Raw genomic sequence first — 23935 nt, forward strand, 5'->3', positions numbered from 1 at the left:
GGGAACTGGGTCATGGGAACTGGGTCATGGGAACTGGAGCGTGGGAACTGGAGCACGCCGCCGCCGCCGCGGTGAATCTTCGCGAGTTCCTTCCCCCCTCACCCCCGCGGGGTTCTCCGCGCGCGCCGCGAGTTCCTTCCCCCATTTTAACTCCGCGCGCGGCGCTAGTTTCGTACTATTCAATTCCAGGAAATATTCTATTGTTAAATTCTTACTATTTACTGAGATTTTATACTGAGACCATCCCTTTAGTTTTTTATCCTGAGACTGTCCTTTTAAAGAATTAAGAGGTGTTTTTCCTCGGTAACATCAAACCTTAACCTTTCTGTTTTCATACCTTACGTGTGACTAATCAGTAATAGGGATTATTTATACAACAACACGAACTGGCTATAATACGTTTTATTCAATGCCTTCAAATATATATCAGTTTAGTTTTTAAATCATTTACATCGTTTACAATGTAGTTGTAAAGAAATGGTTCATCAATAGGTAGATTAGTACCAAAATCTTTGCGAAACTTTTCAATGACATTATCGTAGTTAATTACTTTTAAAGCTTTCACTAGGTTTTTTTCGACCCTTTCGTTCCAGTCAGTTTCTTCGGACTCGCACATAATATCGTGGGCTATTTTGTTTTGGCAAGAGGTATTGTCGCAGAATTGGGTCATCTCCAATAAGATTTCCGTTACGTTTTTCAGAATCGCTTCTCTCATAGTTTCAACGGCTCTGGTTTTTTCGTGTAGCTCTAAGTCTATGAGGGCTTTAATTTTCTTCAAATAATCCCAACTAGATTGGTTAAAGGAAATGCCCCCGCTTGTAGCGTACAAAATGTTGTATTTTTCTCGACATCCTCTCGTGTATTTTCTAATGTCAAATATATGACCTTTCCGGTTTACGAAGCATTCTAGCTTTAAATTGGTAGTAGTTGGATGTAGCCAGACGGAAAACCTCGGCGAATTTCATTTGAAGAAAGCGTCGATTTCGTTGGAAAACTCCCAAATATTAGACCAAACGTGTTTCTTTAATGATATTTGTACACGAGTGTCGGTACGTCTAAAATATACCTTTGGGGTCGTGACATTACCAACCCAAACTTCTACTTTCTCCGAAATATTGTGAACTTGGTTCATTTTAAAGCGGTTAAGAAATGACGATTTCGACGTTGAGTTCCTACCTAATATAGTTGTTCTCAAAGTTCAGGTGATCTCCAAAAAAAGAGTAATACGAATGACGTCATATCTAATTCAACCAATCAATGCGCCTATATTATAACTGTTCGACGAATGACGTCTATTATAACAGTTCGACGAATGACGTCATATTTGCCTTAAGTTTTACTCTAATGATACAAACGTTTTTATTGTTACATTGGGACTATTTGTTACAAACTTCTATTGTTAAAGTTAGATTATTTTTTTATAAGCATTTTCTAATGGCATAGAATTAAGGCGATATTTACAAAGTCACGTCCTGTTCTTATGGAATATTTACAAGTCAGCTATATAAAATATAAATCGAAAGACCTATGTTTGTATTAAGAAGTGCTAAGCTTATTGGCTGACTTAACCATCTGGGTAGAAGGTTTAAAAAACTAACCAATTACAAATTGTGTACTAGAACGTTTATAGCACGTGATTTTACTGTTACAAGCACTTCTTGGAATCGGAAGTTTCTTAGAAATCACCTAAAGACGGTCATTTAGAGGTCTTACCAAGTTATCTAAAATTTCAATAGAAAAATGGTCAAAATTTTTTAAAAAAGGCTTTTTGTTTTCAACTTGGTTTAAAGGTTTTGATGAAAATGATTTTAAGTACGAGTGCAAAATATAATTTGTGTGGATATAGTGGTTTCAAGCGCGTAATTTTCGAGTAAAAAACCACGTTTGTTTTTGTGATCATCAACTTAAATAAGGAATACATATATTCACATTGAAAGGTAACATTTTTTGCTATATTTAAATTAGTTTTGGGGTGTCTAGTGTTTGAAATGTGCACTTTAATAAATTTCAAGAAAAATATTCTAAAAGTGAACTATCGTTATGAGTTATAAACGTGCCAGGGTGTTAGCCACTAAAATTAAATCAATATACATGACAAAAATGGGTAATGAACGAAAAATAAACGAACTCCTCCTCCTCTTCATTTAAATTAGCAATGCGTATAGAGCTTCATCTATTTAGTTGTCTTAAACGGCAGAAAATTCAAACCTTTTCTTATGAAACAAAAGTCATACCATCCTGTTAACTGGAAATGGTAGCTGTAAAACCCTTTCGCTAGGAATGCGAGATGTAAAACCCTTTTCTCTAGAAATGAAAACAATGTATCTGACTGAGAATTTAAGTTTATTATACTACAATTTACAATAAAAAAAAAATTAATGTAAAAAAGATACACGAGCCACTTTAGTATGAGTTACCTCTTCTTGGTCTCTAAATGTTAATGATCTACGATTGCTAATAGTTTGCCAGCCGGTATTATGCGAACAAAATTCCTCACTATACATATTAAATAAAGGTTTTTTATGCAATTACTACAGAAACTTTTCTGAACGTCCCAAATTACTTCTACCATCATGTCGTCTCGATGCACTACTGTATGAGTTTTTACCGCTAGATATTTCGTATTTGGTTCGCCCATATCGCTAAAAAAGACAAAACAGTCTCTGCAAACTCTACGTTGGCATTTCCTTTCACCTTTTCTCCATGTTTTTAAAAAATAGTCATATTCTATGTGGTGGTACCCATCCAATAAAAAGAAAGGGATGGTAACTCTATTCCTTTGCGTAGCTTGAAATTGAGCAAAAGTCAAGCGATTATCCACTTCGAATTCAATTTCTGATTCTGTGATCCAAAGCCAATTTGGCATTTCTTCGGGGTATAGATCCTCTTCGCCCAGGTTCCCTCGTTCACCAATAGCTGCTTTCCAAAATACCCGTTCAGATACTCCCCAAAGTTGGCGTGGAATAGTTTTCTTAATATCATTAAAGGTTTGCTCCGTATTAGCTGAAACGAATTCCATTGTTACTACTAACGCTCTAACGGTCATGGATCTCAAAGACATGGGTGACCGAGATTCCATATTGTTTTTAAATATATGAAGAGATGCTTTAAAGTTAATAACTGAATGTTGTATGTGCCCTTAAGTTTTAAATTTCCCCTTAAATACCTACTGTTAATTAGATAAAAATATTCGCCAAAAGTAACATTAGGTCGATTGAAAGGTTACTTACCGATAACTGGAATCGAACCAGGATCTTTCGAATTCCATATTTAGCAATCAATACGCTACCAATCGACCTAATGTTACCTGTGATCTTTGAGTGTGAAACTATAAGTCTATTTTTCCAATAACTACTATTTATACAATGTATGACGGAGGTGATATTAGATTTTTTTGGCAAAGGTAGTTTAAGTATAGTAAAGCATATATAAGGCTCATTAGACTTCAAAGTTAATTGTTGCGTTGAGTCATAATTCCAAGAAAAATCCTTCTATGCCAGAACTTCGAATTAACTAAAACGTCATTGTTTCTAAGGCTTGAGTTCCAAGAAATTTTAATTTTATTTAAAGGTATGGTTGTTAAGTTTTATTTCTCCATTCGTTTAAGTATGTCGCGCCAATTTTCCCCTGCTTTCACGTACAAAAGCGGTAGGCATGATAAACTACATAAATTACCTTTTACACTCCCTTTAAGAAGTCTGAACAATATAAATACCGCACCCACCGCCCCGCAAACTACAAAATATCCTCATTGCTTTCGTTTAATCTCCCTGCTAAAATTAATAATTTCTTCAAAATGGTAAGTAATATATATAAATATATATTTTTGGTACTTTTTCTTACTACCCCATAGTTTTATGTTATCTAGGCTCAAAGCAGCAACCCTTGGGAGACTCTTCAACTACAGTTTAGTCAATCCGAACAAATAGGAGTTAAACTATGCAAGCTTAATAATAAATTATACGTAGACATAAGAAAGTACGCTCTGCCCAGAATACCCCTTAAATCGGGGGTATGCATACTCATTGAAATAGTAGACGACTTAGTTAAGGTTTTGAAATTAGCATCTCTGAATAAGTTACCGCAAAGTTCCTGTTTGCCTGGGATGTTGGAAATCGAGAAAATAAAAGAAAAGGGTTGTCTAATAACGAAATATAGGGGCCAAGCGCGCGAGAAGCAACTGGATTTGAAGGCCGTCGATATACCGGAAGTAGTAGAACTAATATCGAGCATCTTGAAGAAGGTTACGTTGAAGTAGTAAAATGTCTGATGATGAACCACTAGACCTTTCTATTTTTAGAGCAGAAAACTTTTATGAATTAGTTAAAGTAAATGTAGCCAGATCTAGGAAATTTAACTGTTCATCATACGAATACAAAATTATCTTTAAAAACCTTGATAAAATATGTGTGACGGAACTATATGAAAAATTGAAACTCATATTTCAATCAATCATTGAGACTATTATCAACGCGGGTAGAGACTACAACAGAGTCAGGTTTTGTGTTAGAAGTGACCAGCTGGAAAATGCCATAAATTTAAGATTTATGGCGTTGAACGAACTGACAGTTGATAGGCTTTTTGGTGCTATAAGTCAAGTTAGTCAATCAAATCGTAATTTCATTTTAGACGGTGATATTAGAATTGATGCAATTTTTCTAAAAATTGATATTCCAATATCGGGTAGAAAATCAGTCAGAAATAGATCGATGTTATCACTAGAACATTACATGAAAAACGGGAGGACTTTTTTACCAATTTTAAACGATGACGATCTTTACGTAGCTCGAAGAATAGTGTGCGGAAAAATGGTTGCGGACTTAACCTATTAAAAACAACAAAAACAAGATAGATCTGGTTTCGACTATAACCGATACCGTAGAATACAGGCACCTAACAGACCGCTACAGAGGGAAGAGGCCCTAAAACTTCCCCATGAAGCTAACTTACCGGTAGGACCCGTTAGTATAGAACAGATTTCGGCTTTTCAAAAAATCTTAGAACCCGAATACCAAATTATAGTGTTTAGCGCTGAAAATAATTTTAAGAAAATTTATGAAGGTGAAATTTACGCTGAAAAAAAATTTTTCCTTCTGCTTGTAGATACACATATGCATGTTATTAAAAGTTTAGCAGCCATGTTCGGATGTGTTTCTTATTGTAACAAATGCTTAGTAACATTTAGTAATGTATTTAGGGCCTCAAATCATAAATGTTATAATGAACCCACAAAATGTTGGCGATGTTACTCTGAGACATTCCACGAGAGCCCATCCTTGGACGTCGTGAAATGTCCAGATTGTAATAGGTATTTTAAAGGTCCCGAATGCTTCCAAATACATAGAACTAATAAAATTTGTGAAAAAGTAAAAAGATGCAAAATTTGCTGCGAGGAAATTGAGAAAAAATCACAAATGTAGTAAAGTATGCCCAAAATGTAAAATTGAACACCCGCCTAGGCTTTGTTATGTCCAACCCCTTACTAAAAAGTATAAGGAAACAACTTATTTTTATTTCGATACCGAATGTATAGTAGATAATTCCCTTCATACCCCAATACTTCTAGTTTCTGCTATGCAAATAGAGGAAAATGTTTACGATTATAACATTTTTAGAGGACTAGATTGCGTAGACAAATTTATGCAATACCTAACCCAAGTAGATGAAAAAATTGTTTTTACAAGAGACAACAAAAGACGTAGAGTAACCAAACCTAGGTTTGAAAATGTTACTATTGTTGCTCATAACATGAGAGCCTATGACGGGTTTTTCATTTTACAATGGTTAATCCATAATTATGGAAAAATAGAAATTATATTCGATGGAGCAAAACTGCTAGCAATGTTTGTTAAAAACCAAAATTTAAAATTTATATGTAGTTTTTCCTTTCTGGCTATACCATTAAGGGCTTTTTCGGAGACATTTCAGTTGGGTTCAACCTGCAAGCAGTTTTTCCCATATATCTTTTTAAACAAAAACAATTTAGATTATTGTGGAAAAATTCCCGATAAATCTTATTTTCAGCCAGAGTTTATGAAAAAAGATGATAACATAGCTTTTGAAAAGTGGTTTAGTGAAAAGTCAAAACAACCCGTTTATAATGCCATGTTAGAGTTACAAGAATATTGCGTGGCTGATGTCCAAGTCCTTCAGAAGGGTGTAGACTGTTTTCGTAACCATTTCAAAACAGTAACGGGTTTAGACCCAATGAACTGCGGTGCGATAACCATAGCTGGAGCTTGTACTTCGGTGTATCTTCACACATACTTACAGAAGAATACCCTTGGTGTCGTTCCAAACCCTGGATTTCGTGGTTCAGGTAACCAGAGCAAGAAAGCCATAAGATGGATGGCATGGGTAAGTAAGGAAAGAAAGGTCGAGATTCAAACTGTAATGTCAGCATCAGGAGAAAAGAAAATTGGACCATATGCAGTTGATGGTTATTGTGGTGACCCGGAAATAATTTTAGAATTCATGGGCTGTTTATATCACGCGTGTAAAAAGTGTTACAAAGGAAGTGAGTGGAATAGCGTAGTTAAGGAAACCAATAAAGTTATTTACGAAAAAGGACTTGATAGAATACAATACATTAAAGAGCTTCATCCTAGGGCTGAGATCATTACTATGTGGGAATGTGATTACGATAAACTGATGGCTGAAAATTCAGATTTTAGGGAATTTTGTAATTCAGTCGAAGTGTGTGACCCTATCTTATCAAGATCAGCGCTTTACGGAGGACGATACGAACCCCTAAAGTTATACTATAAAGCTGATCCAAGTAAAAATGAACGTATTTTATATTTTGACAGTATGTCTTTATACCCTAGTCAAAATAAATATGGTATTTACCCGAAGCATTTCCCTGAGGTGATTCAATTCAATTTTGATTATCGGAAAGGCGCTTATTTTGGAATCATGTCGGCGACATTGTTACCCCCATATGGTCTGTACATTCCTGTATTACCCTACAGACATAATGGGCGATTGTATTTTCCTTTAAGTAAATCTTGTGTAATCGAAGAAAATACTGAACTTTGTAGTCATAGCGATGGTGAAAGGTCAATTTCGGGCGTGTGGTGTACCCCAGAAATTTATAAAGCTATGGAAATGGGTTAGAAACTTTTAAAAATATCAGAAGTGCATCATTATAAAGAAACTTTCAAATATGAAAAAGGTGTAAGCGACGGACTTTTCGGTGGTTACGTAAATAAATTTTTAAAGATTAAGCAGGCCAACTCGGGGTTCCCCTCCTCAGTTAAAACCTTCGAAGAAAAGAGGGAATATTTAGATTCAATTTACGAGACTGATAGATTTAAGGCCCCTAAACGAAGAGCTATGTTTGTTAACGTATAGTTTTAAGGATGAGTTTCAACCCACATATTATAAGGGGAACCCATATGTTGCCAGCTTTGTTTCATGTTATGGTAGATTAACTTTTTATGAAACACTTGCAAAGTTGAATGAGCGTGTATTTTATATGAATACTGATAGCGTAATCTTTGTTGCAAAAGAGGGGGACTACATACCCCCCACCGGTATTAACTTGGGGTGTTGGGTAAACGAACTGGGAGAGGAATCAATTTTAGAATTTGTTTGCAATGCTCCAAAAAGTTACGCCCTGAAAACTACAGACAACAAAACTATCGTGAAAGTAAAGGGCATAAGTCTTCAAAATCGAATAAATGAAAATATTGTAAATTTTGACTCCATATTTGAAAGTATTCATAATCAATCAAAAAGAATTAAAGTAGCCGTTCCTTTTAATGTACGCAGAGATAAATATACGGCAACAATAATAAATAACAAATGGAAAAGACATTTGGATATACATTTAACAAGCGCGTAGTTAAGGGTTTTAATACATTTGCATATGGTTACTTAACAGAGACAACTCAGGATGAGTAGATCTAAAAAGAATGTACATTTTTCACCAAATGTAACTGTGTTTGAAATACCTATCGAAGATAGACGTAATTACGCCCTTTACAATGCACTAAGGTTTAAAGATCGTATTCGAAAGGTGGAAAAAATGTTACTCAAAATATATGCAATTCGAACTGAGCAATAAAATATTCGAGTGTTCAATTTTTTGTGTCATTTTAATTACATTTATTAACCATGGCGTGTCGAATAAAATTTGTAGCGCCGTTTCAGATGTTATGCGCAGGCTCTAGCATGTGTGGTAAATCATCGTGGGTTTTTAATTTGTTAAGATATAGAAAATGCATGATTAGTCCAAAACCAGATCGGATAGTTTATTGCTATTCAATTTCCCAAAATAAATTTGATGATCTGAAAAGGGAAATCCCTGAAATAGAATTTTTGGAAGGGATACCCCCGAATAACGAAGAATTTTGGCATAGAAATCAAAATAACCTCCTGATGTTGGATGATTTAGCTTCAGAATGTGGTAACAGTAAAGAAATAGCTGATATGTTTATTAATGGGAGTCACCACTATAATACCAGCATAATTTTAATTACACAGAGCTTATTTAGTAAAAATAAAGAGTTCAGATTGATTAGCCTAAATTGCGTTTATATTTTAATATTCAAATGTCCTAGGGATTCATCGCCAATACAATTTTTAAGTAGGCAAGTTTTTCCTGGAAAAAGTCAGTTTCTAGTAAAGGCCTACGCCATTGCTACTGAAAAGCCGCACTCGTACATTTTGATTGACTGTCATCAAGCCACGGATGAATTTCTACGAGTTAGAACAAATGTCCTCCCTCCAGATGGAAATATGTACGTATTTATCGACGAATAAGAAAGAGTGACGGCGCATTTTTAATCTATTTAATACAATGATTCGGCCGGTCTCACTTCGTAAGAAATACCCTACCTAACTTTGCTTAAACGAAGCAATAAAATTCAAAGAAAACACATTCTAAAAAACAGTACCAAAGATCAATTAAAGACGCTTTGTAATATTTGTCTTAACATTACACACGGCGGGATACCTTTGACCTACAAACTAAAAAATCATTTAAAACGTCACAGGAGAGTTATAAGGCTATTGGCTCAAAAGTCTTTGCCATTAAGTAAGAAGCGTCAGTTGATGATTAATCAATCAGGCGGAACCTTTTGGCCAATGTTACTGGCTAGTATTATCCCTAGTGCTATCTCAGCTATAAAAAGTTTAACATGAAGAAAATGGTTTTGGTGCCTGCCAATACCATTTTGGATCCGGTGGATAAAGAATTATCTGAGCTAGATCAAGAAATGCATAACATTCTTCGAAAGTCCGGGTCTACAGAAACTAAACTTAGAGAATACTTGGAAACCCGGCAAAAATATTTAAATATGAAGAAACTAGTACAACCCATTACCGTAAAAACTGTATCGGCACCTCCTACAACTTATCCAGCAGAGAATAGTAAGCCTTGATACCCGCGGGCAGCGCAGGGGGGGATGAATTTTTTTCCCCCATGGTTTATACCCGCGAAGAGGGGGACGAATTTTTGCCCCCATGCCTCCATCCCCGGAGGGGGTTGGTGTGTCTCCCCCTCACCTCCTCCACCTGAAGGGTGGAGGTTGTTCTTGAGTGTATGCTCTCTCTTTGCGCTAAGTCCCCTTTTTATTCTGACTTTCACTTTCTCTTTACCCAGCCCGATACCCGCAAGAGCGCTGTGAAGGCTGGAGAGTTTTTTTTTCTCTCTCTTGGTTCCCTCCTGACTTTCACCGTCTCTTTCCCTTTGACCGTCTCTTTATTTTTACGCTTGCGAATGTACAAGCCTAGCGGTGCGCGCCGCGAGAGCGCTGTGAAGGTTGGAGAGTTTTTTTCCTCTCTCTTGGTTCCCTCTCTCCGATGCATGGACAAGGCGGGGGAATGCATGTACAAGCATAGCGGCGCGCGTTTTCTCTCCGTATAGCACTGAAATGTTATAGGAATATATCTCTCGGGTTCCTCTCTCCGTTACACGTGCAAGGCGGGGGAATGCATGTACAAGCCTAGGAACTTCCATATCTCCGAATTTCTCTCCCAACGTTTTTTTTTAAAGCGGGGCATTTTTTTACTTTTGCGCTATGTATGTATAAATCAAGAGACGTTAAATATTTTATCCATGTTTTATTTTTTTACATAAAGTATTTTTTCTAGTAAAGTATTAATATTACGGATGCGTTCATTAAAATGCAATTTATCGATATAATAATAGTTAAAACGATCCTCGTAAGGTATTTTATATATTACGGTAAAAGGGCAAAAAGTAACTTTTTTTTCACCATTGTAAGAGTCTTTTAGCTTCGTCTTTTCTTGATAAGACAGATATAGTCCTCGTTTTCCGAAGTAACGTCTACTTCGATAGGCACATTGAGCGTCCGTTTTCCAAGAATGAATGGGCAGTCAGGGTACAATTGTCTATGTTTATTGCGTACCGATTCCGAGGCTGTCCATACTTGAAGAGTGCCGTGGCAAAAGAAACATCTGAAGGTATGGTCCGTGTGGACTAGCGTTTGTTGCGCGAAAATGTATGGACAGTCTGGGTACAATTGTCTATGTTTATCGTTTACCGATTCCGAGTTTGTCCATACTTGAAGAGTACCGTGGCAAAAGAAACATCTGAAGGTATCTCTACGGTCTAAATAAAACCCGTCTCGCGCTAGTTCGGCTGCATCAACGTAAAGCGACGGCCACGATTGGAAAGTTTTTAAATGGGCTTCTTCCGAATTCATGTCGTATTCAACATCTCGCGGTTCTTGGGGTCGCTGAAAATTTCTTGGACGTAGGTATCCAAAATTGCCTTTTGAATGACAGACTTTGGAATGCGAAACTCCATATAATCAAAGCGGGCGGTGGGTGGTACGTCGTGACCCTTGCCGTCTTCGATCGGTACGTTGTTTGTTGGAAGTCCGCGGATGAAGGGACAACTAGGAAAATGACGTTTGTGTTCTTCGTGCACAGAATCCCGAATTTTCCAATCGTTTAATATACCGTGACAAAAATAACACTCTACGGTATCGTGACCATACGTATATAAATAAAAAAATCCGTCTCTAGCTAGATCTCGGGGATTTGTATACGGACCCTTCCAGCGATGGAAACTTTCACGTCTTTTCGCCTCGGTGTTCATACTAGTTATGAAACCCAACGATCTTTTCCGTTTGCTTATATAATTCAACATGTACAACCCCCCTAGCGGCTAAAATAATAATTCATGCCCAGACCCGTTCGCCCCTCACCTTCCACCCCCACACCACTAAACTTTAACTAGAACCAAACTCAAAATATATCTAAACTAAACTTTAACTAAACTCAAATTATATCAAGAGCCGACCCCCATTCTACCCCCATGCCACCAAACTAAACCTATAACAAGAACTAGAACTGCCCCCACCCTCTCTCTCCCCTATCAATCATGCCCAGACTTGTCAGCCAGCCCCGCAGACGTTCTTTGTATACAAAGTTGTTTACGACATTCGAACCAAATGGATCCCCCCGAGATTAAAGATAATTCGTGCCCAGACCCGTTCGCCATCCCTGCTATGAACCTCCCACCCCCTTTACAAATGTTGTTTACGTCACTCGTCTGCAAATAACACGACCAGACATGTTCTCCCCCTTCAGAGAATCTGTTTTCAAGCTGAAATATGTGTATGTTGAAAAAATAAAATCATTTTTAAAGAAAAAAATACATTTATTAATTTTTTCACATGTAAATATCATTAAGGATGTCTAGATTGCACGAAATATTAATTTCGGCCTTGTGAGAGTGCGCCCATAAGACGTAAATTAAAGCCTTGTCAAAGGCGCAAGCCGTTCGGTGCTCACCGACGGGGTGATGGTACAAGCACCGTACGGGAAGAGAAATGATGTCCGCGGTCGTGGCTTTCGGACACTTGAAGTCGTTCAAGTCGTGAACCGTTCTGTTGAGACGGTCAGAGAGAAAGGTGACTTTTTCGTCACCCTTTGAAAAGATTAGGTCGACCCCCTGTAGACCGGCGGCGAGGCATTCGTCGAGTTTGGCGTATGAAGTTAGGCCGGCATTCCAGTCCAATCGGTGCAGATTACGCGAAACCCACTGGTTTTGCCGTTGTTTTGAAATCGAGACGTGTGATTTATTGTACGGCGGCGCGAATGTCCAGGAAACGGTAGCCGGCTTGGCCTCGATGGTTGTTATGGCCATTACTTTCACGATAATGTCCGTGCTGCCATCACTACGAGTGCATCCGTTCAGGTATTCTAATTCAATAACGGCGGACTTCATAATAATAATTAGCAGCGAGTCTGTGGATGACTGTTTAAAACCGAACCGGGAGTAGATATGAATCCTCTAACGACCGTAGGGCTTCTTTTATAGAGATTGGTTGACGTCATAACACCAACCGAGTCGGGACTGGATACGATAATTCACGGGGTGTGTGTTTCTCTTATAGAGGCTGGAACGGCTGACGTCATAACACGGTCTAATACCGAGTCGGGATTGGGTAAGAGAATTCAGTGGGAGGGCGTGGTTCTCTTATAGAGGTTGGAAATGATGACATCATTCATCCACGGATCCGTCTTAAATTTCTTGAAAAACATGTTTGTGCTTCTTCTCCTCGTTCTGTGCATAATGTATACAACGCAGTATATACCGCAAGCGGAACTGTCGGGGGGCTGCAAAGCCCTCCTATTATAGTTTATTTTCGTAGAATTTTCTCTCATAAATGTTTTAATATCTTCTGTCAAGGGACCCAAGCCCAAGGAATCAAAATAATAACATTGTTTATTCCCATCGATATAGAGACAAACCCAATGAGAACCGTTTCCTTTGTGATTATCTAGATTTATAACAATGGAAGCCGGATATCGAAGGATATATTTGGGTAGAACATCGCGCGGGTATACGCCCATGAATCCGCGGGTGTATCTCAAAACCCTTCTTATGGTCGAAGCGTTCATGGCGAATCAACAACGACGGTCCTATTATATCAATGTGCATTAAACTTTGAAACTCTGAATAAACGATCAAGGTCAGCGTTTCGGGTACTGGTTCTTCGAACCCGAGTTCAAGTCGCAATTGTCCTTGTCGTATAGGGTTGTAATGATTTATATCTGACGCGGTACCGTCTTGAGTCAAATCAAAACAGTAAAGCGTATAACCTTTGGGATACTCCTTCATAGATATTTCGTTACCATCGTCTTTGTAATGAGTACCAGATCCGGTAAACAGAGAATAATATGATCTAGTGTAAAGACCCTTTTTGAAATTTGGTCGCAAAGGCTTAGCTAGTACTTGTTCCGAGCCGATAATCGGATTAATATAATTCACGTTAAAGTTTTGGAAGTCGAAAGGGTTCCAACTCAATTTGCCGTTATACGAGTTATGAGTTACTAAACCCGCTGTTAATCTGTTTGGTAAAACCCATAAATATACGTTATCTATAGTAGTTTTTTGAATATTTGCCGAAATGGTAAAAACTTTCACTTCTGTCCTAGTGAATGGATATTTTGCCGTGGCTTTAGTCCAAGCCGATTCTAAAGCTAGCATTACTCGAGGGGCTACTCGTACTTTACGAATATATAAACCTACTTCGAGTATTTCGTGTTTGTACCATACGCCACCGGGGGGAGGAGCTCCGAGCAAAACAAAGCCTGGTTTATTTCGGGTCATCCTGACTCTAAGACTGACGCCATTGGGTATGAATTTTGAAACGTTAAACATATCAGCGTGTAGGGCTCCGTACATTTCAATCTGTTTCGAACCCTTTGCTAACTCTTTCCTAACAAGATGTCCCTAGTTTTCAGTTGCAGAAGCCATTTTTCCCAGCCGTATCTTTATGCCATAAAGAAGAAGTTAAATGAGATTTTTTCGCGTCACCTCCATAGTTTAGCAATGTTTCTAGATAGGCTTTGAAGGCGTAGTTTCCGGTTGAAGATGAAATAGGCGTATCATTGGCGGTTACTTCCACCGTATCCCAGAGCGAATGTAAAAAATTGTTGACGGGCGCTACGTTATCTGTGTCATCGATATCGGTACCGTCCGTATGTACTATTTTAGCTCGAACATAAAGCATAGTTAGAGAGGCGTCAATATATTCTTCACCATTTCCAGGAACGTAAAATTCAATCTGAGAGTCTCCATCCAAAACCGAAATAGGTCGATAGCAAACATATTTGGCCGATTCTACCGATGTTTGAATCGGTACAGATTCGAAAAAGTCCAGCTCAGATATTGTCGCTTGAAACATGTTTAGGAGAATATATCGTGTCGTCTTGACCTGTAGGGTATACGACGGCGAACTGGCTTTATTTTCCTGCAAGCCGCTCGTTTTATACCTTTTTTACTTTGAGCCCGTTTTCGTTTCAAGGGTTTTTTACGTCTGCGACGTTTCCCCCCTCCCCCATTCTGTGTTCTAATATCATCTAAAGTTTCCGTTACTCTTTTCTTAGCAGCCTCTTTAATATCCTTGCCTGATACTACGTCACTGAAAATTTTGGTCCCTGTACTAACGGCTTTTCTGCCGAGGAATTTGGCACCGCTTGTAAGCAAAGGCCTAACAAACCTTGCTAAGCCTTGGAAGAACGATCCTATCCCATGTCCTTTCAAATTAGGGTTAGTCCCTATATAATAACTTCCGGTTCCGGTTCCCGCTTGATTATTGTAATATTGCTTGTAGCAACATTCTCGCCTTTCTAAGACGTCGGGCTTAGGCATCGCAAGTGTAGTTTAACCGTTAAGCTCCCGTATTCTAATGGCGCCGGTTCCCCCAAACTATTCCTTATATTAACTTCGATGATATCAAAGTAATTTTTACCAACGGGTACGTAATGAGGATTGGTAAAGGTTTGAAATATTTGAGACCCGTATGGTTTCTTGGCATCAACCGAAACGATCCGTAGTAAAGGAACCGAGTGGTCGCCTACAATCTGATCGCTAGCGATATTTAAATAGATAAATAACTGGTCCGGAACGTGGTAATTCAAATTAGAGGGCCTTTGGCTACGACCGGCACATTCGCTAGCTTCATCGTATCCCAGAATTTCGGCAATGGGTTTTTCGAATTTTAAATAAGGTTTCAATAATTTTTCAGATTGGTTTATAGTAATGTGCCCGGTTACGTTATCGTAAATCAGCCGCAGTGTTGGGCCATTTTTGTCAAACGAATTATTTATGACGTTTATTAAATGTTCTATAGACTTGTAAAAGCCCGGGGGAACGTCGGGCGCAACTATGGTCTCCCGCCTAGCGTCTTTACTTTTTCTCTCTCTTTTCTTGCCTTCGGCTACCTCCCCTACGGTATATTTGCTCCCATATCTGGAAACGTTATGAAAACTAACACCACGTTCTTCCTTAGGCCTTGGTACGTTGTAAAAAGTAGACGTATACAATATATCTACTAGAGCCACTTCCCATTTTCCATTTCAATGAATAGGGTTAGGTAGCTTGGTACAGTAATGAGCCCTGGTATTATCGGGAAATAACGAGCCGTTGACGTTACTTGGTAGGGTTAGGTAAAACGATTGATTCGACATCTTCTCCACGAACCCAAGAGGTTTGGGTTTTCGGGTAACCTTCCCAAGATACTAATAACTCCAATTTTCCACGCCTTTTTCGCCGCTTTATGATTTTTTCAATGTTGAACCTTTCAGGTTTAACCGTTTTCTGAACCTCTTCGCGATAGAACACGCCACTTATAGGGTTTCCTTCCAGATCCTTTAACTTGTAAATCACTGGATCACGGGCAGTTCCGATAAAATCAACTTGGAAAACTTCGGTGGAGTAATTGGCTTCGTAACCCTTTTCAAAAACCATTTTTACTTTGCTAACCCTAACGTAATCACCCACTTTTATTTGGGGGGAGGGCGTTTTTTCTGTTTCAGTCCCGTAAATATTTCTATACACTTCTAATATATTGGTTGGCTTAACGTTATTCGGCGTCATCTTAATAGTACTATGCCAAGCGCCGTTATACGCCGTCACTATATCTCGCAGGTGGTCGATATACCTTCTAGTATGGAGATGGGTAAACAGTTTAAACATACGAGACTTTAGCGTTCTATTCACTCTTTCTACAATGGGGGCGTGGTGGACGTCATTCTCGGTTGTAAAGAATTTAACCCCCTTTTCTTTGAGAAATTTTCTGACCGAGGAATTCAAAAATTCCTTCCCTTTATCCGTTTCTATTCAAACAACTTCTTTTCCCGTCTTACGTAGTAAAGGCACGACCCATAGTTTTCTACTAAAACAATCTATACACGTCAATAGAAACGTGTAGTTATCATTATCTTTGGCCAAGGATCGCATGTCAACCAAGTCTATTTGGTACAAATCACCGATATTGTGAACTATAATTTGGCGTCTCTTAAACTTTTACGAGCCGTTTTATGCAAAGTATACGGGGTGGAACTTTCCAAAAACGAAATTACTTCCGCTTTCGATATACCATCATCTTTAACAGCTCGATGTAAAGCGTCTATTCTTGAAAACGAAGCGGGGTTAGAAGGATCATAGTATATGGTTTTTAATTTTTCGGTGTTGTTGGGTTGAAGCTCAGCCATTTTGGTATTATAGAAGAAGATTTCCTTTTCGTAACGTAACGAGCCCCGCTTGAATTTTCTTTATTGTAATTTCTTAGCCGTCTCTTTAAGGGCGTTCTTTTTGGCGGGGAAGTGAGATGAAGGAGAGGAGGAGGGGGAAGGATGGGGACTGGTTCGGGAGAGACGGCGTTTTTGGTCCTTCAATTTCTTTTACAATGCTATGAAAATCGCTCCAGCCTTCGGGTATTTCTTTAAGGGGGTAATGTAATGGTATACTAACTGCGCTATATCAAAATTTTTGATCTCTCGTCCGTTTACAAATACTCTTCCTTCTTTCGACCACCTTAAGGTTTCGCCAAGCGATTGCAACTGAGTAAAAACCTTCTTTGCTCTCCCCTTATATTTGAGGGGGAACATGTCAATCCATTTTTTCGGTCGGATCCGGCACGATTTCTCGAGAAACGTTATTGTACCTTTGGACTAGCTGCTGGTACATAATCCATTTGGAGCGATCGTCTAACGATTTGTTGTTTAAAACCGTTTGCATCTTCCTATTCAATTCTTGCATAACATCTGTCTTTAGAGTATCAGCGGGTTGAATAGTGGGTTGAGACGGTATTTGCCGTTCATTCAAGGGTACCAAGGTCATTTTATGGTACATTACGAACTAAAGGCTCCGATAACCGAGGAAAGAAGCGGTACGAGTAGAGAAAAAAGACCTTCTCCCTTTTGGTTCGATAAAATAGCCCTTTTCTTTTTCCAAGCTATTCTTTTACTAGCTATTTTGCGTAGGTTATTCTTATACCTGTATAGCCTACTTCTTTGAGCCAAATTCAATTTCACGTTTCCGTGTAGCGTATTTAAAACTAATTCAGATATAGCGTCTATTAAACCTTTATCCGCGGATCTTATAAAGGCGTGTCTAGGTCCTTTTTTAAGTTTACTCAAGAGGGCGAGAACGTCTCGCTGTGATGTAATCGCACGGCGTTTCATAATTCAAATGAATGCTCGTGTATGATACGAGTATTATTTATCTCTTTTTGGGCACGTACACTACCATGATCTCATCGGGAAATATGCTTGTTCTAACCCTATAATCTTCGGGACAGTTTTGCTTAAAATCTAATAGCAAATACGAATGAGGTTGTTCAGTAGCGTCCATGTAACTCTCCAATAAAAATTTCGGGTTACGCGGGTACATTTATCTAGCTAGATAATTTATTTGCAATTTATCTCTAACCTGCTTGAACAGTATCAAATAATTTGTGTTTAAACTTATGTCCCTAGCATCGCTGGATTTATGATAAAGATTTTGAGTTAAATATAGCACGCTTAAATTACGATGATGATTAAACTTGGTAAAAATTGAACCGATCAAACCTGATTTGTTCTGATCCATTAAATCGTCTATTACTAGAAGACAATTTCGAGAGCCATCGTACTCGTTCATATCCGGCAAACCTTCCTGAAAGACAACCAAACCTTTCAACCTGTCGTAAAATGGTTGATATTCTGAATAATAGAAAATAATTTCAGCGATATTGGGTTCAAACATTTCCCGATGATTTTTAATGATTCTTTCGCAAAGAAACGTCTTTCCAGCCGCACTCGGTCCATTTACCGTTATGGTACACGGATGATAAAAGGAAATCATTGTTCTCCAAGTTCTCGAGCTTAAATAAATTAAACTTTAAGCGGCCAAACGTTAATATAGGGGTCGCGCGCGTCTTCTTCTTCGTGTCGCGGAAATGATCGCGTCGTGCATAGTAAGGAAACGCGTCGCGTGTCGCGTATGACAGGGAAACGCGTATGACAGGAAGCGCGGGAAAAAAAGGAACAAAATCAGTTTAAAATTTTTTTTTATTTTAAATATACAATATACACTTTTAAATAAATAAATTAATAAATTAGTTTTAACCTTTTAAATAAATAAATAAATTAGTTTTAAATTAGTTTTAAATTAATAAATAAATAAATTAATAAATAAATAAATCAATAAATTAGTTAATAAATTAAGTTGGGTTCTGGTAGCCATAGAGGACTGTTTTGAAATTGTCTAGTATACGGATTTTATCGACCGTGGCTCTATAAACTTTGTGAGTGTCTATAGAGACAAGCGTGTGATTGGGAAGCCTCGAAATGTGTCTCGGAATTGGAACAGTTATGGGCAAAAGGGGTTTGTCTAAATCAACGCCTAGTAATCCTTTTAAAGTTTCGTGATTGACTAGTTTCTCGTTAGAGACATTAAGACGAAACCCTTTGACTTTGGTTATATTGAACCTTTTGCCAGAGTCTGGATCTGTTACCCAATAACTATAGTTTTTGCATCCTCCACTGACAAAGGTATCAATGTAGGCGTTTTTACCATAACTTTCCAATTCGTTGGTCATTTCACCCAGAAAGTTACCAGTTTCTATTAGTGGTATTCCAAGTGGGGACATGTACACCAGAGAATCTGTATCGTGGTAATAGCAATTATCCCCGACAATTTCCAGATATTCTAATAAACAAAGTCGGGCCATAGCCGTTGTATAGCAAGCTATAGAGACGTTGGTGGTATGCTTCAAAACAACGTCGGCCTCAGTCGTAGGAACCCATTTGACTAGCAGCGTTTCTTCATTTATGGTTAAAACGCTTTTTACTTCAACATCCGGGTTACTTAAGAGTTCGTAAAGTCTGCGGGGCTCTTTGATAATTTCCGTTTTGGTTGGTTTGACTCTTTCCCCGAATTTACCGCAAAGACTATTCAAGGCAAGTTTTGCTACGCTACGCAACCCTTCGTTTCTTTTAATCTTGGCTGGGTCTAAAAGTACACCCTCTCTAATTTTAAAATTTTTAATATAATTGTCACGTTCCTCGGGGGTAACGCAATTCGAGGGGTAACCACTAGCCGTCTGCTTATGAAGAAGGAACGAATCAACGTATTTTTGAAACAAGCCGGCCTCGCCAGTTTCAGGGTTATATTGTCACACCTTGTATTTCCAGGCCTCTATCTTTTTTAGGATAACATAACCCCGATTTACAGCGGCACGAAGTTCATCAATCACCCAAGTGCCGATTAGTTTTCGCTCTTCGTTGGTATGGTGACAGTCTCCTTGGAAACGTTTCAAGGCACACTCCCGGCAAAGAGTGAAAACTAATTTATTTTTTAACCTTGTTGGCAAAACGGGGTGAAAGAGGCTAATTTTTCGGTAAAACTTCGCATTTCAGAAATCCATCGAATGTGAAAATGTCGGGAATATAATCCAGTAAAATTTCTGGGTGCCCGACTAGCAGCTTCTTTCTCTTGTTGACGAAAGGATAGAGACTAGTTACGTCAACGTAATGCATTTTCTCGCTGCCGGATACTTTATTGTATAGTTTAAGTACCGACGTTCTTCCACCAAAAAAGGCATCGCGAGGATTTAAAGGTTCGCGTACTTTTTCTTTAATGTTTTCTGCTTCCAGAAAAACACCAATAGCCGGATTATCGGTTTTATCTTTAGTCCATTCACATTCCCACTTCGTTATTACTTTAAAGCCCGCTTTCTCGATTCGTTCCTTCTTTTTTAAAGTTCTGACGTACAAGGTGTTCAAGGTTTGACCAGGATCACCTTGCAAAGATTGGTTACGGTTGACTTTGTAGCATTTGGGGCAACCATGGAAATAACACCCGTTAAACTCTAGAACATCTTTATCACTTTCATTTTCAAAACTTTGGCTTCCGAGCCGTTAAACGCAGACTGTATATTTACGCCGTTTTCGTAAGCATACCAGGATAACCATTCTATAGCCACAAGTGACTGATTATCAATCATTCTATAGAGGTTATGAGGAATAATGCCTATAGAATCTTTATCCATAAAATGTCTCCTGTATACCCAGCTACACAAACCGGCTATAGTACACGCGACCTGGAAAGGTTCCACCTGGGCAATGTCCAAGAAAATTTTTCTAAAAGCTAGACAACCTAACTTAAATATCACAACATCCTTGATGCAATAAAACTTTAATTCCTCCAGAAAATTAAAGCCTTTTTTCTCCTCAATTTGTTTATCGTACCACTCCATAAACTCTTTGAGATTTTTGGAGGTTAAATTTTCCGACCCGTAAGCTTCTGGAGGAGGCATTTGGTTTTCTAAGACATAATTTGTTGCTAACTGATTATTAAGGTCGAAGACGTGATCTTTAACCACGTTAAATAAAAAATGAGGGAAATAACCCTTTGTCGCATCTTCTAAGCCGAAAGTGACGGCGAATTTAGAGAGTGGTACGGAGATAAAATTGAAAGCGTCAAGGAAATTTAAATTAAAGACAGTTAAATTTATAATTTTAGTGCCGTTAATTATACAGTTAGGTTTAAATTCTTCGCCTAGAGCCATAATCTCTCGCAATAGAAACTGATTATCGTATCCGCTAGCATTATGGGCCAATAAAGTTACCTTCTTGACAGAGGCTAATGTTCTTAGAAAAGCTAAAAAATTTAAAACAGGGTTTGCTCCTTCAAAAACTCTCTGTCTCGGACCTAGTGACCCACATTTCTCGCAGACGAAACCAGCCTCGGGCACGTCGATACAACTTTCGCAGACCATCTCTGATACGCAAAGGAGAGGCTGATGGACTAACGCCCCTTTTTTTTCCTCAGATTCTAATATCTGAATCGCTTCAAAATCATAAAAAATATAAAGCAAATCAGGGACAACTTTCTGATTCTTAGCTTGGCGAACTTTAGGAGGTTCTTCTTTAATTACCTGAACGTAACAGTAGTGTGGACTGGGAGTGTATCTACTGCACACAGAACAATAGGTCTCACCGCACGTATGGGGCTGATTTTTACGCTTAAATAAATTTATTTGCGTGAAACACTGTTTGCAATGAAATAGTTGCGCGCAAATACTCTTCCCGTCTACACCATCTTGTTTATGATAACTAAAACATTCATCTCCTTTGAAAACCTTGAGACATTTGTCACACGCTCGGTCAGCACCCGTACAAGTTTGATCTCGTAAACAATTGTAACAATAAAGATTGCAACTATGATCTCTCTTGTTTCTAAATCCTACCAGACAATTTTCACAGTAATGGTCCATCCCGAACAAAGGTCTTAAAGACGTGACGACGTTGTAATGTCTATTTTGATTAATTAATATCAAACGAGGTCTATTGTCGTCATTGTCGATTTCCCCCAAAATCAACTCGGGCAAATTATTTTTAAAAATATATATTAATATATTATATTGCGCTAATTCGGCTTTAAATTTTTGTATAGATTCTACTTTACCACAGTCTTTCGGGTTAACTTTAGCTTTGCGGCAAAGCTCTATAGCGGCATCTCGTTGAGAGGCCGTATCGCCTCTATCCGCTCGTGTGTACGAAATCGACTTAAATTTGTTCTTAAGCGCGATATTAGTCGGGTTTTTCTTATGTTCCGAATGCGCAATTGCCACGGAAATCGCTCTCGCTAAACACAGATTATCATTGTTCACGATCCTGATAATTCCTCGAGAGTCACGAGAAAAGATATCAAAGGACCGCACTCCTTTGGGAGCAGCACGGCCAAACCCTTCCACCGGGATTGTCACCACGTGAAATTTTAAGACGATGGGTCCCAAAAAGAATCTTTCAAACTCATCATCGTATAAAACTGACTCTATCTCATCTAAAACAGATTTAGAGTCCAATTGGTCAGCTCTACGAAATGAGAGTGATATCTCGCCCCTGTTTGGCAAGCTTAAACTTTCGGCCGTTATCTGAATCATATCAGATGGAGCTAACCTATTAAGAACCGCTTGGACAATATTGGCTAAGCCTTCAACCAAATTATTAGTTATTCTTACGGTGATTTCGAGACCCGTTAGGTTAAATCTAGGGTACATTTGCACTCTTTGATCCGTAATTTCACCGTGAGGTAGAGAATCTATTGGCGTCATAACTGCCCCCCTCGCTCCGCCTCCAGATTGGTCAGGGAAATTACTAAGACCCGAAAAATCTATAGAGGCGAAATCGTTTTGAGAGGCGAAACCCAGCTCTGGATTATTGTTTAAAAAGTCGCGAGCTATACGGTCATTCTGGGAAGATTCAAATTCCCGCACAATTGATTCTTCCTTTTCGAAAATGTTTAAAGCTTTAATCATGTTTTCATCTTGCTCATCAACGAGTAGATTTTCAGCTTGCATTTCGTCTATATCGCGTTAACCTATGTCAAACGCCCTTTTTTCGAAACGAGCCATATATTGCTCACTACACGTTAAAGGCAGATTATTAAAGAATGTTTCCAACTCTTTAATGTCGCGGCATTGTTCAGGCTCACGCGGTACGCTTAACATATATTTAAATATGTCTGTAAATGTTTCAAGAATAGCGTATCCTCTATTAGACAAAAATGTCGGTAATATTTCCCCGACTGTAGCTGGGTTAAGTTTGAGTACTGTACATAAATTAAAGAAAAAAGCGTAGATTTTCTCAATGGGCCAAGGTCGTGAAACAACCAACGACTCGATCTCTAATAAAATAGATTCTTGAGCGTCTATATCGCGTTGATTTATTTCTAACGCTCTTTGTTCGAAACGGGCCCTATATAGATCACGATACGCTAAAGGCACATTATTATAGAATGTGTCCAACTCTTCCGCGTTGCGGCATTGTTCGGGTTCACGCGGTACGCTTAACATATATTTAAATATGTCGGTAAATGTTTCAAGAATAGCGTATCCTCTATTAGACAAAAAAGGCGGTAAAATTTCCCCGACTGTAGCTGGGTTAAGTTTGAGTAATGTACATAAATTAAAGAAAAAAGCGTAAATTTTCTTAATTGGCCATCGTCGTAACGCGGCCAATTCCTCGATCTCGAATAAAATAGATTCTTGATCCATCTTTACGCGTTTTTATATTAAAAAAAAACTTACGTTAAATGCTATCCCCATGAAAAACAAAAAAGAATATAAAAATACGTTACCTTTCAAATCAAGACGTGTCCGGGCAGGTTTTGTAAAACTTTTCTAAAAGCGAGACTATGCTATTCGTCTTTACTTTTTAACTCTGAAGTAGAGAATGAGTTTTGCATACTCAACATATTGCCTTATATAGGTCATAACACTCACCTTACCCCCCTCCTCCCCCCACATGTTGTACGTAACGGCTTTTTACGAAGCAAAAATGTAATCTTTTTTAGATACATCCCCCCTCTCTCCCTCTAAAGAACCCGTACTCTAACTAGAACCGACCAACACAGTTTCGTCCAGACCTGTTTACCCTATATGAAAGAGGCCAACCCATAACTAGAACTGCCACCCACCCTCTCTCCCCAAAACTAAACTCTAACTAGAACTCCCCCCTCTCTCTACCCCCAAGCTAAACTCTAACAAGAACAAATCTTTGCCCAGACCTGTTTACCCTATATGAAAGAAGCCAACCTTAAACTAGAACTGCCACCCCCCTCTCTCCCCAAAACTAAACTCTAACTAGAACTCCCCCCTCTCTCTACCCCCAAGCTAAA

The 23935-nt window shown here is 38.5% G+C and overlaps 1 protein-coding gene across 1 annotated transcript; it reads right to left on the reverse strand.

Moving 5' to 3' along the window:
* Window positions 1-12757: 12757 nt before the first annotated feature.
* LOC149593626 (uncharacterized protein F54H12.2-like) lies at window positions 12758-13669 on the reverse strand. The gene has a single exon (XM_089861678.1). The coding sequence runs from the start codon at window positions 13667-13669 to the stop codon at window positions 12758-12760; it is 912 nt and encodes a 303-aa protein (XP_089717804.1).
* Window positions 13670-23935: the final 10266 nt, after the last annotated feature.

The sequence above is a fragment of the Phalangium opilio genome, unplaced genomic scaffold (genome assembly GCF_054372755.1).
Source record: "Phalangium opilio isolate 3A_F unplaced genomic scaffold, DU_Popi_V2 ptg000487l_1, whole genome shotgun sequence".
Classification (NCBI taxonomy): domain Eukaryota; kingdom Metazoa; phylum Arthropoda; class Arachnida; order Opiliones; family Phalangiidae; genus Phalangium; species Phalangium opilio.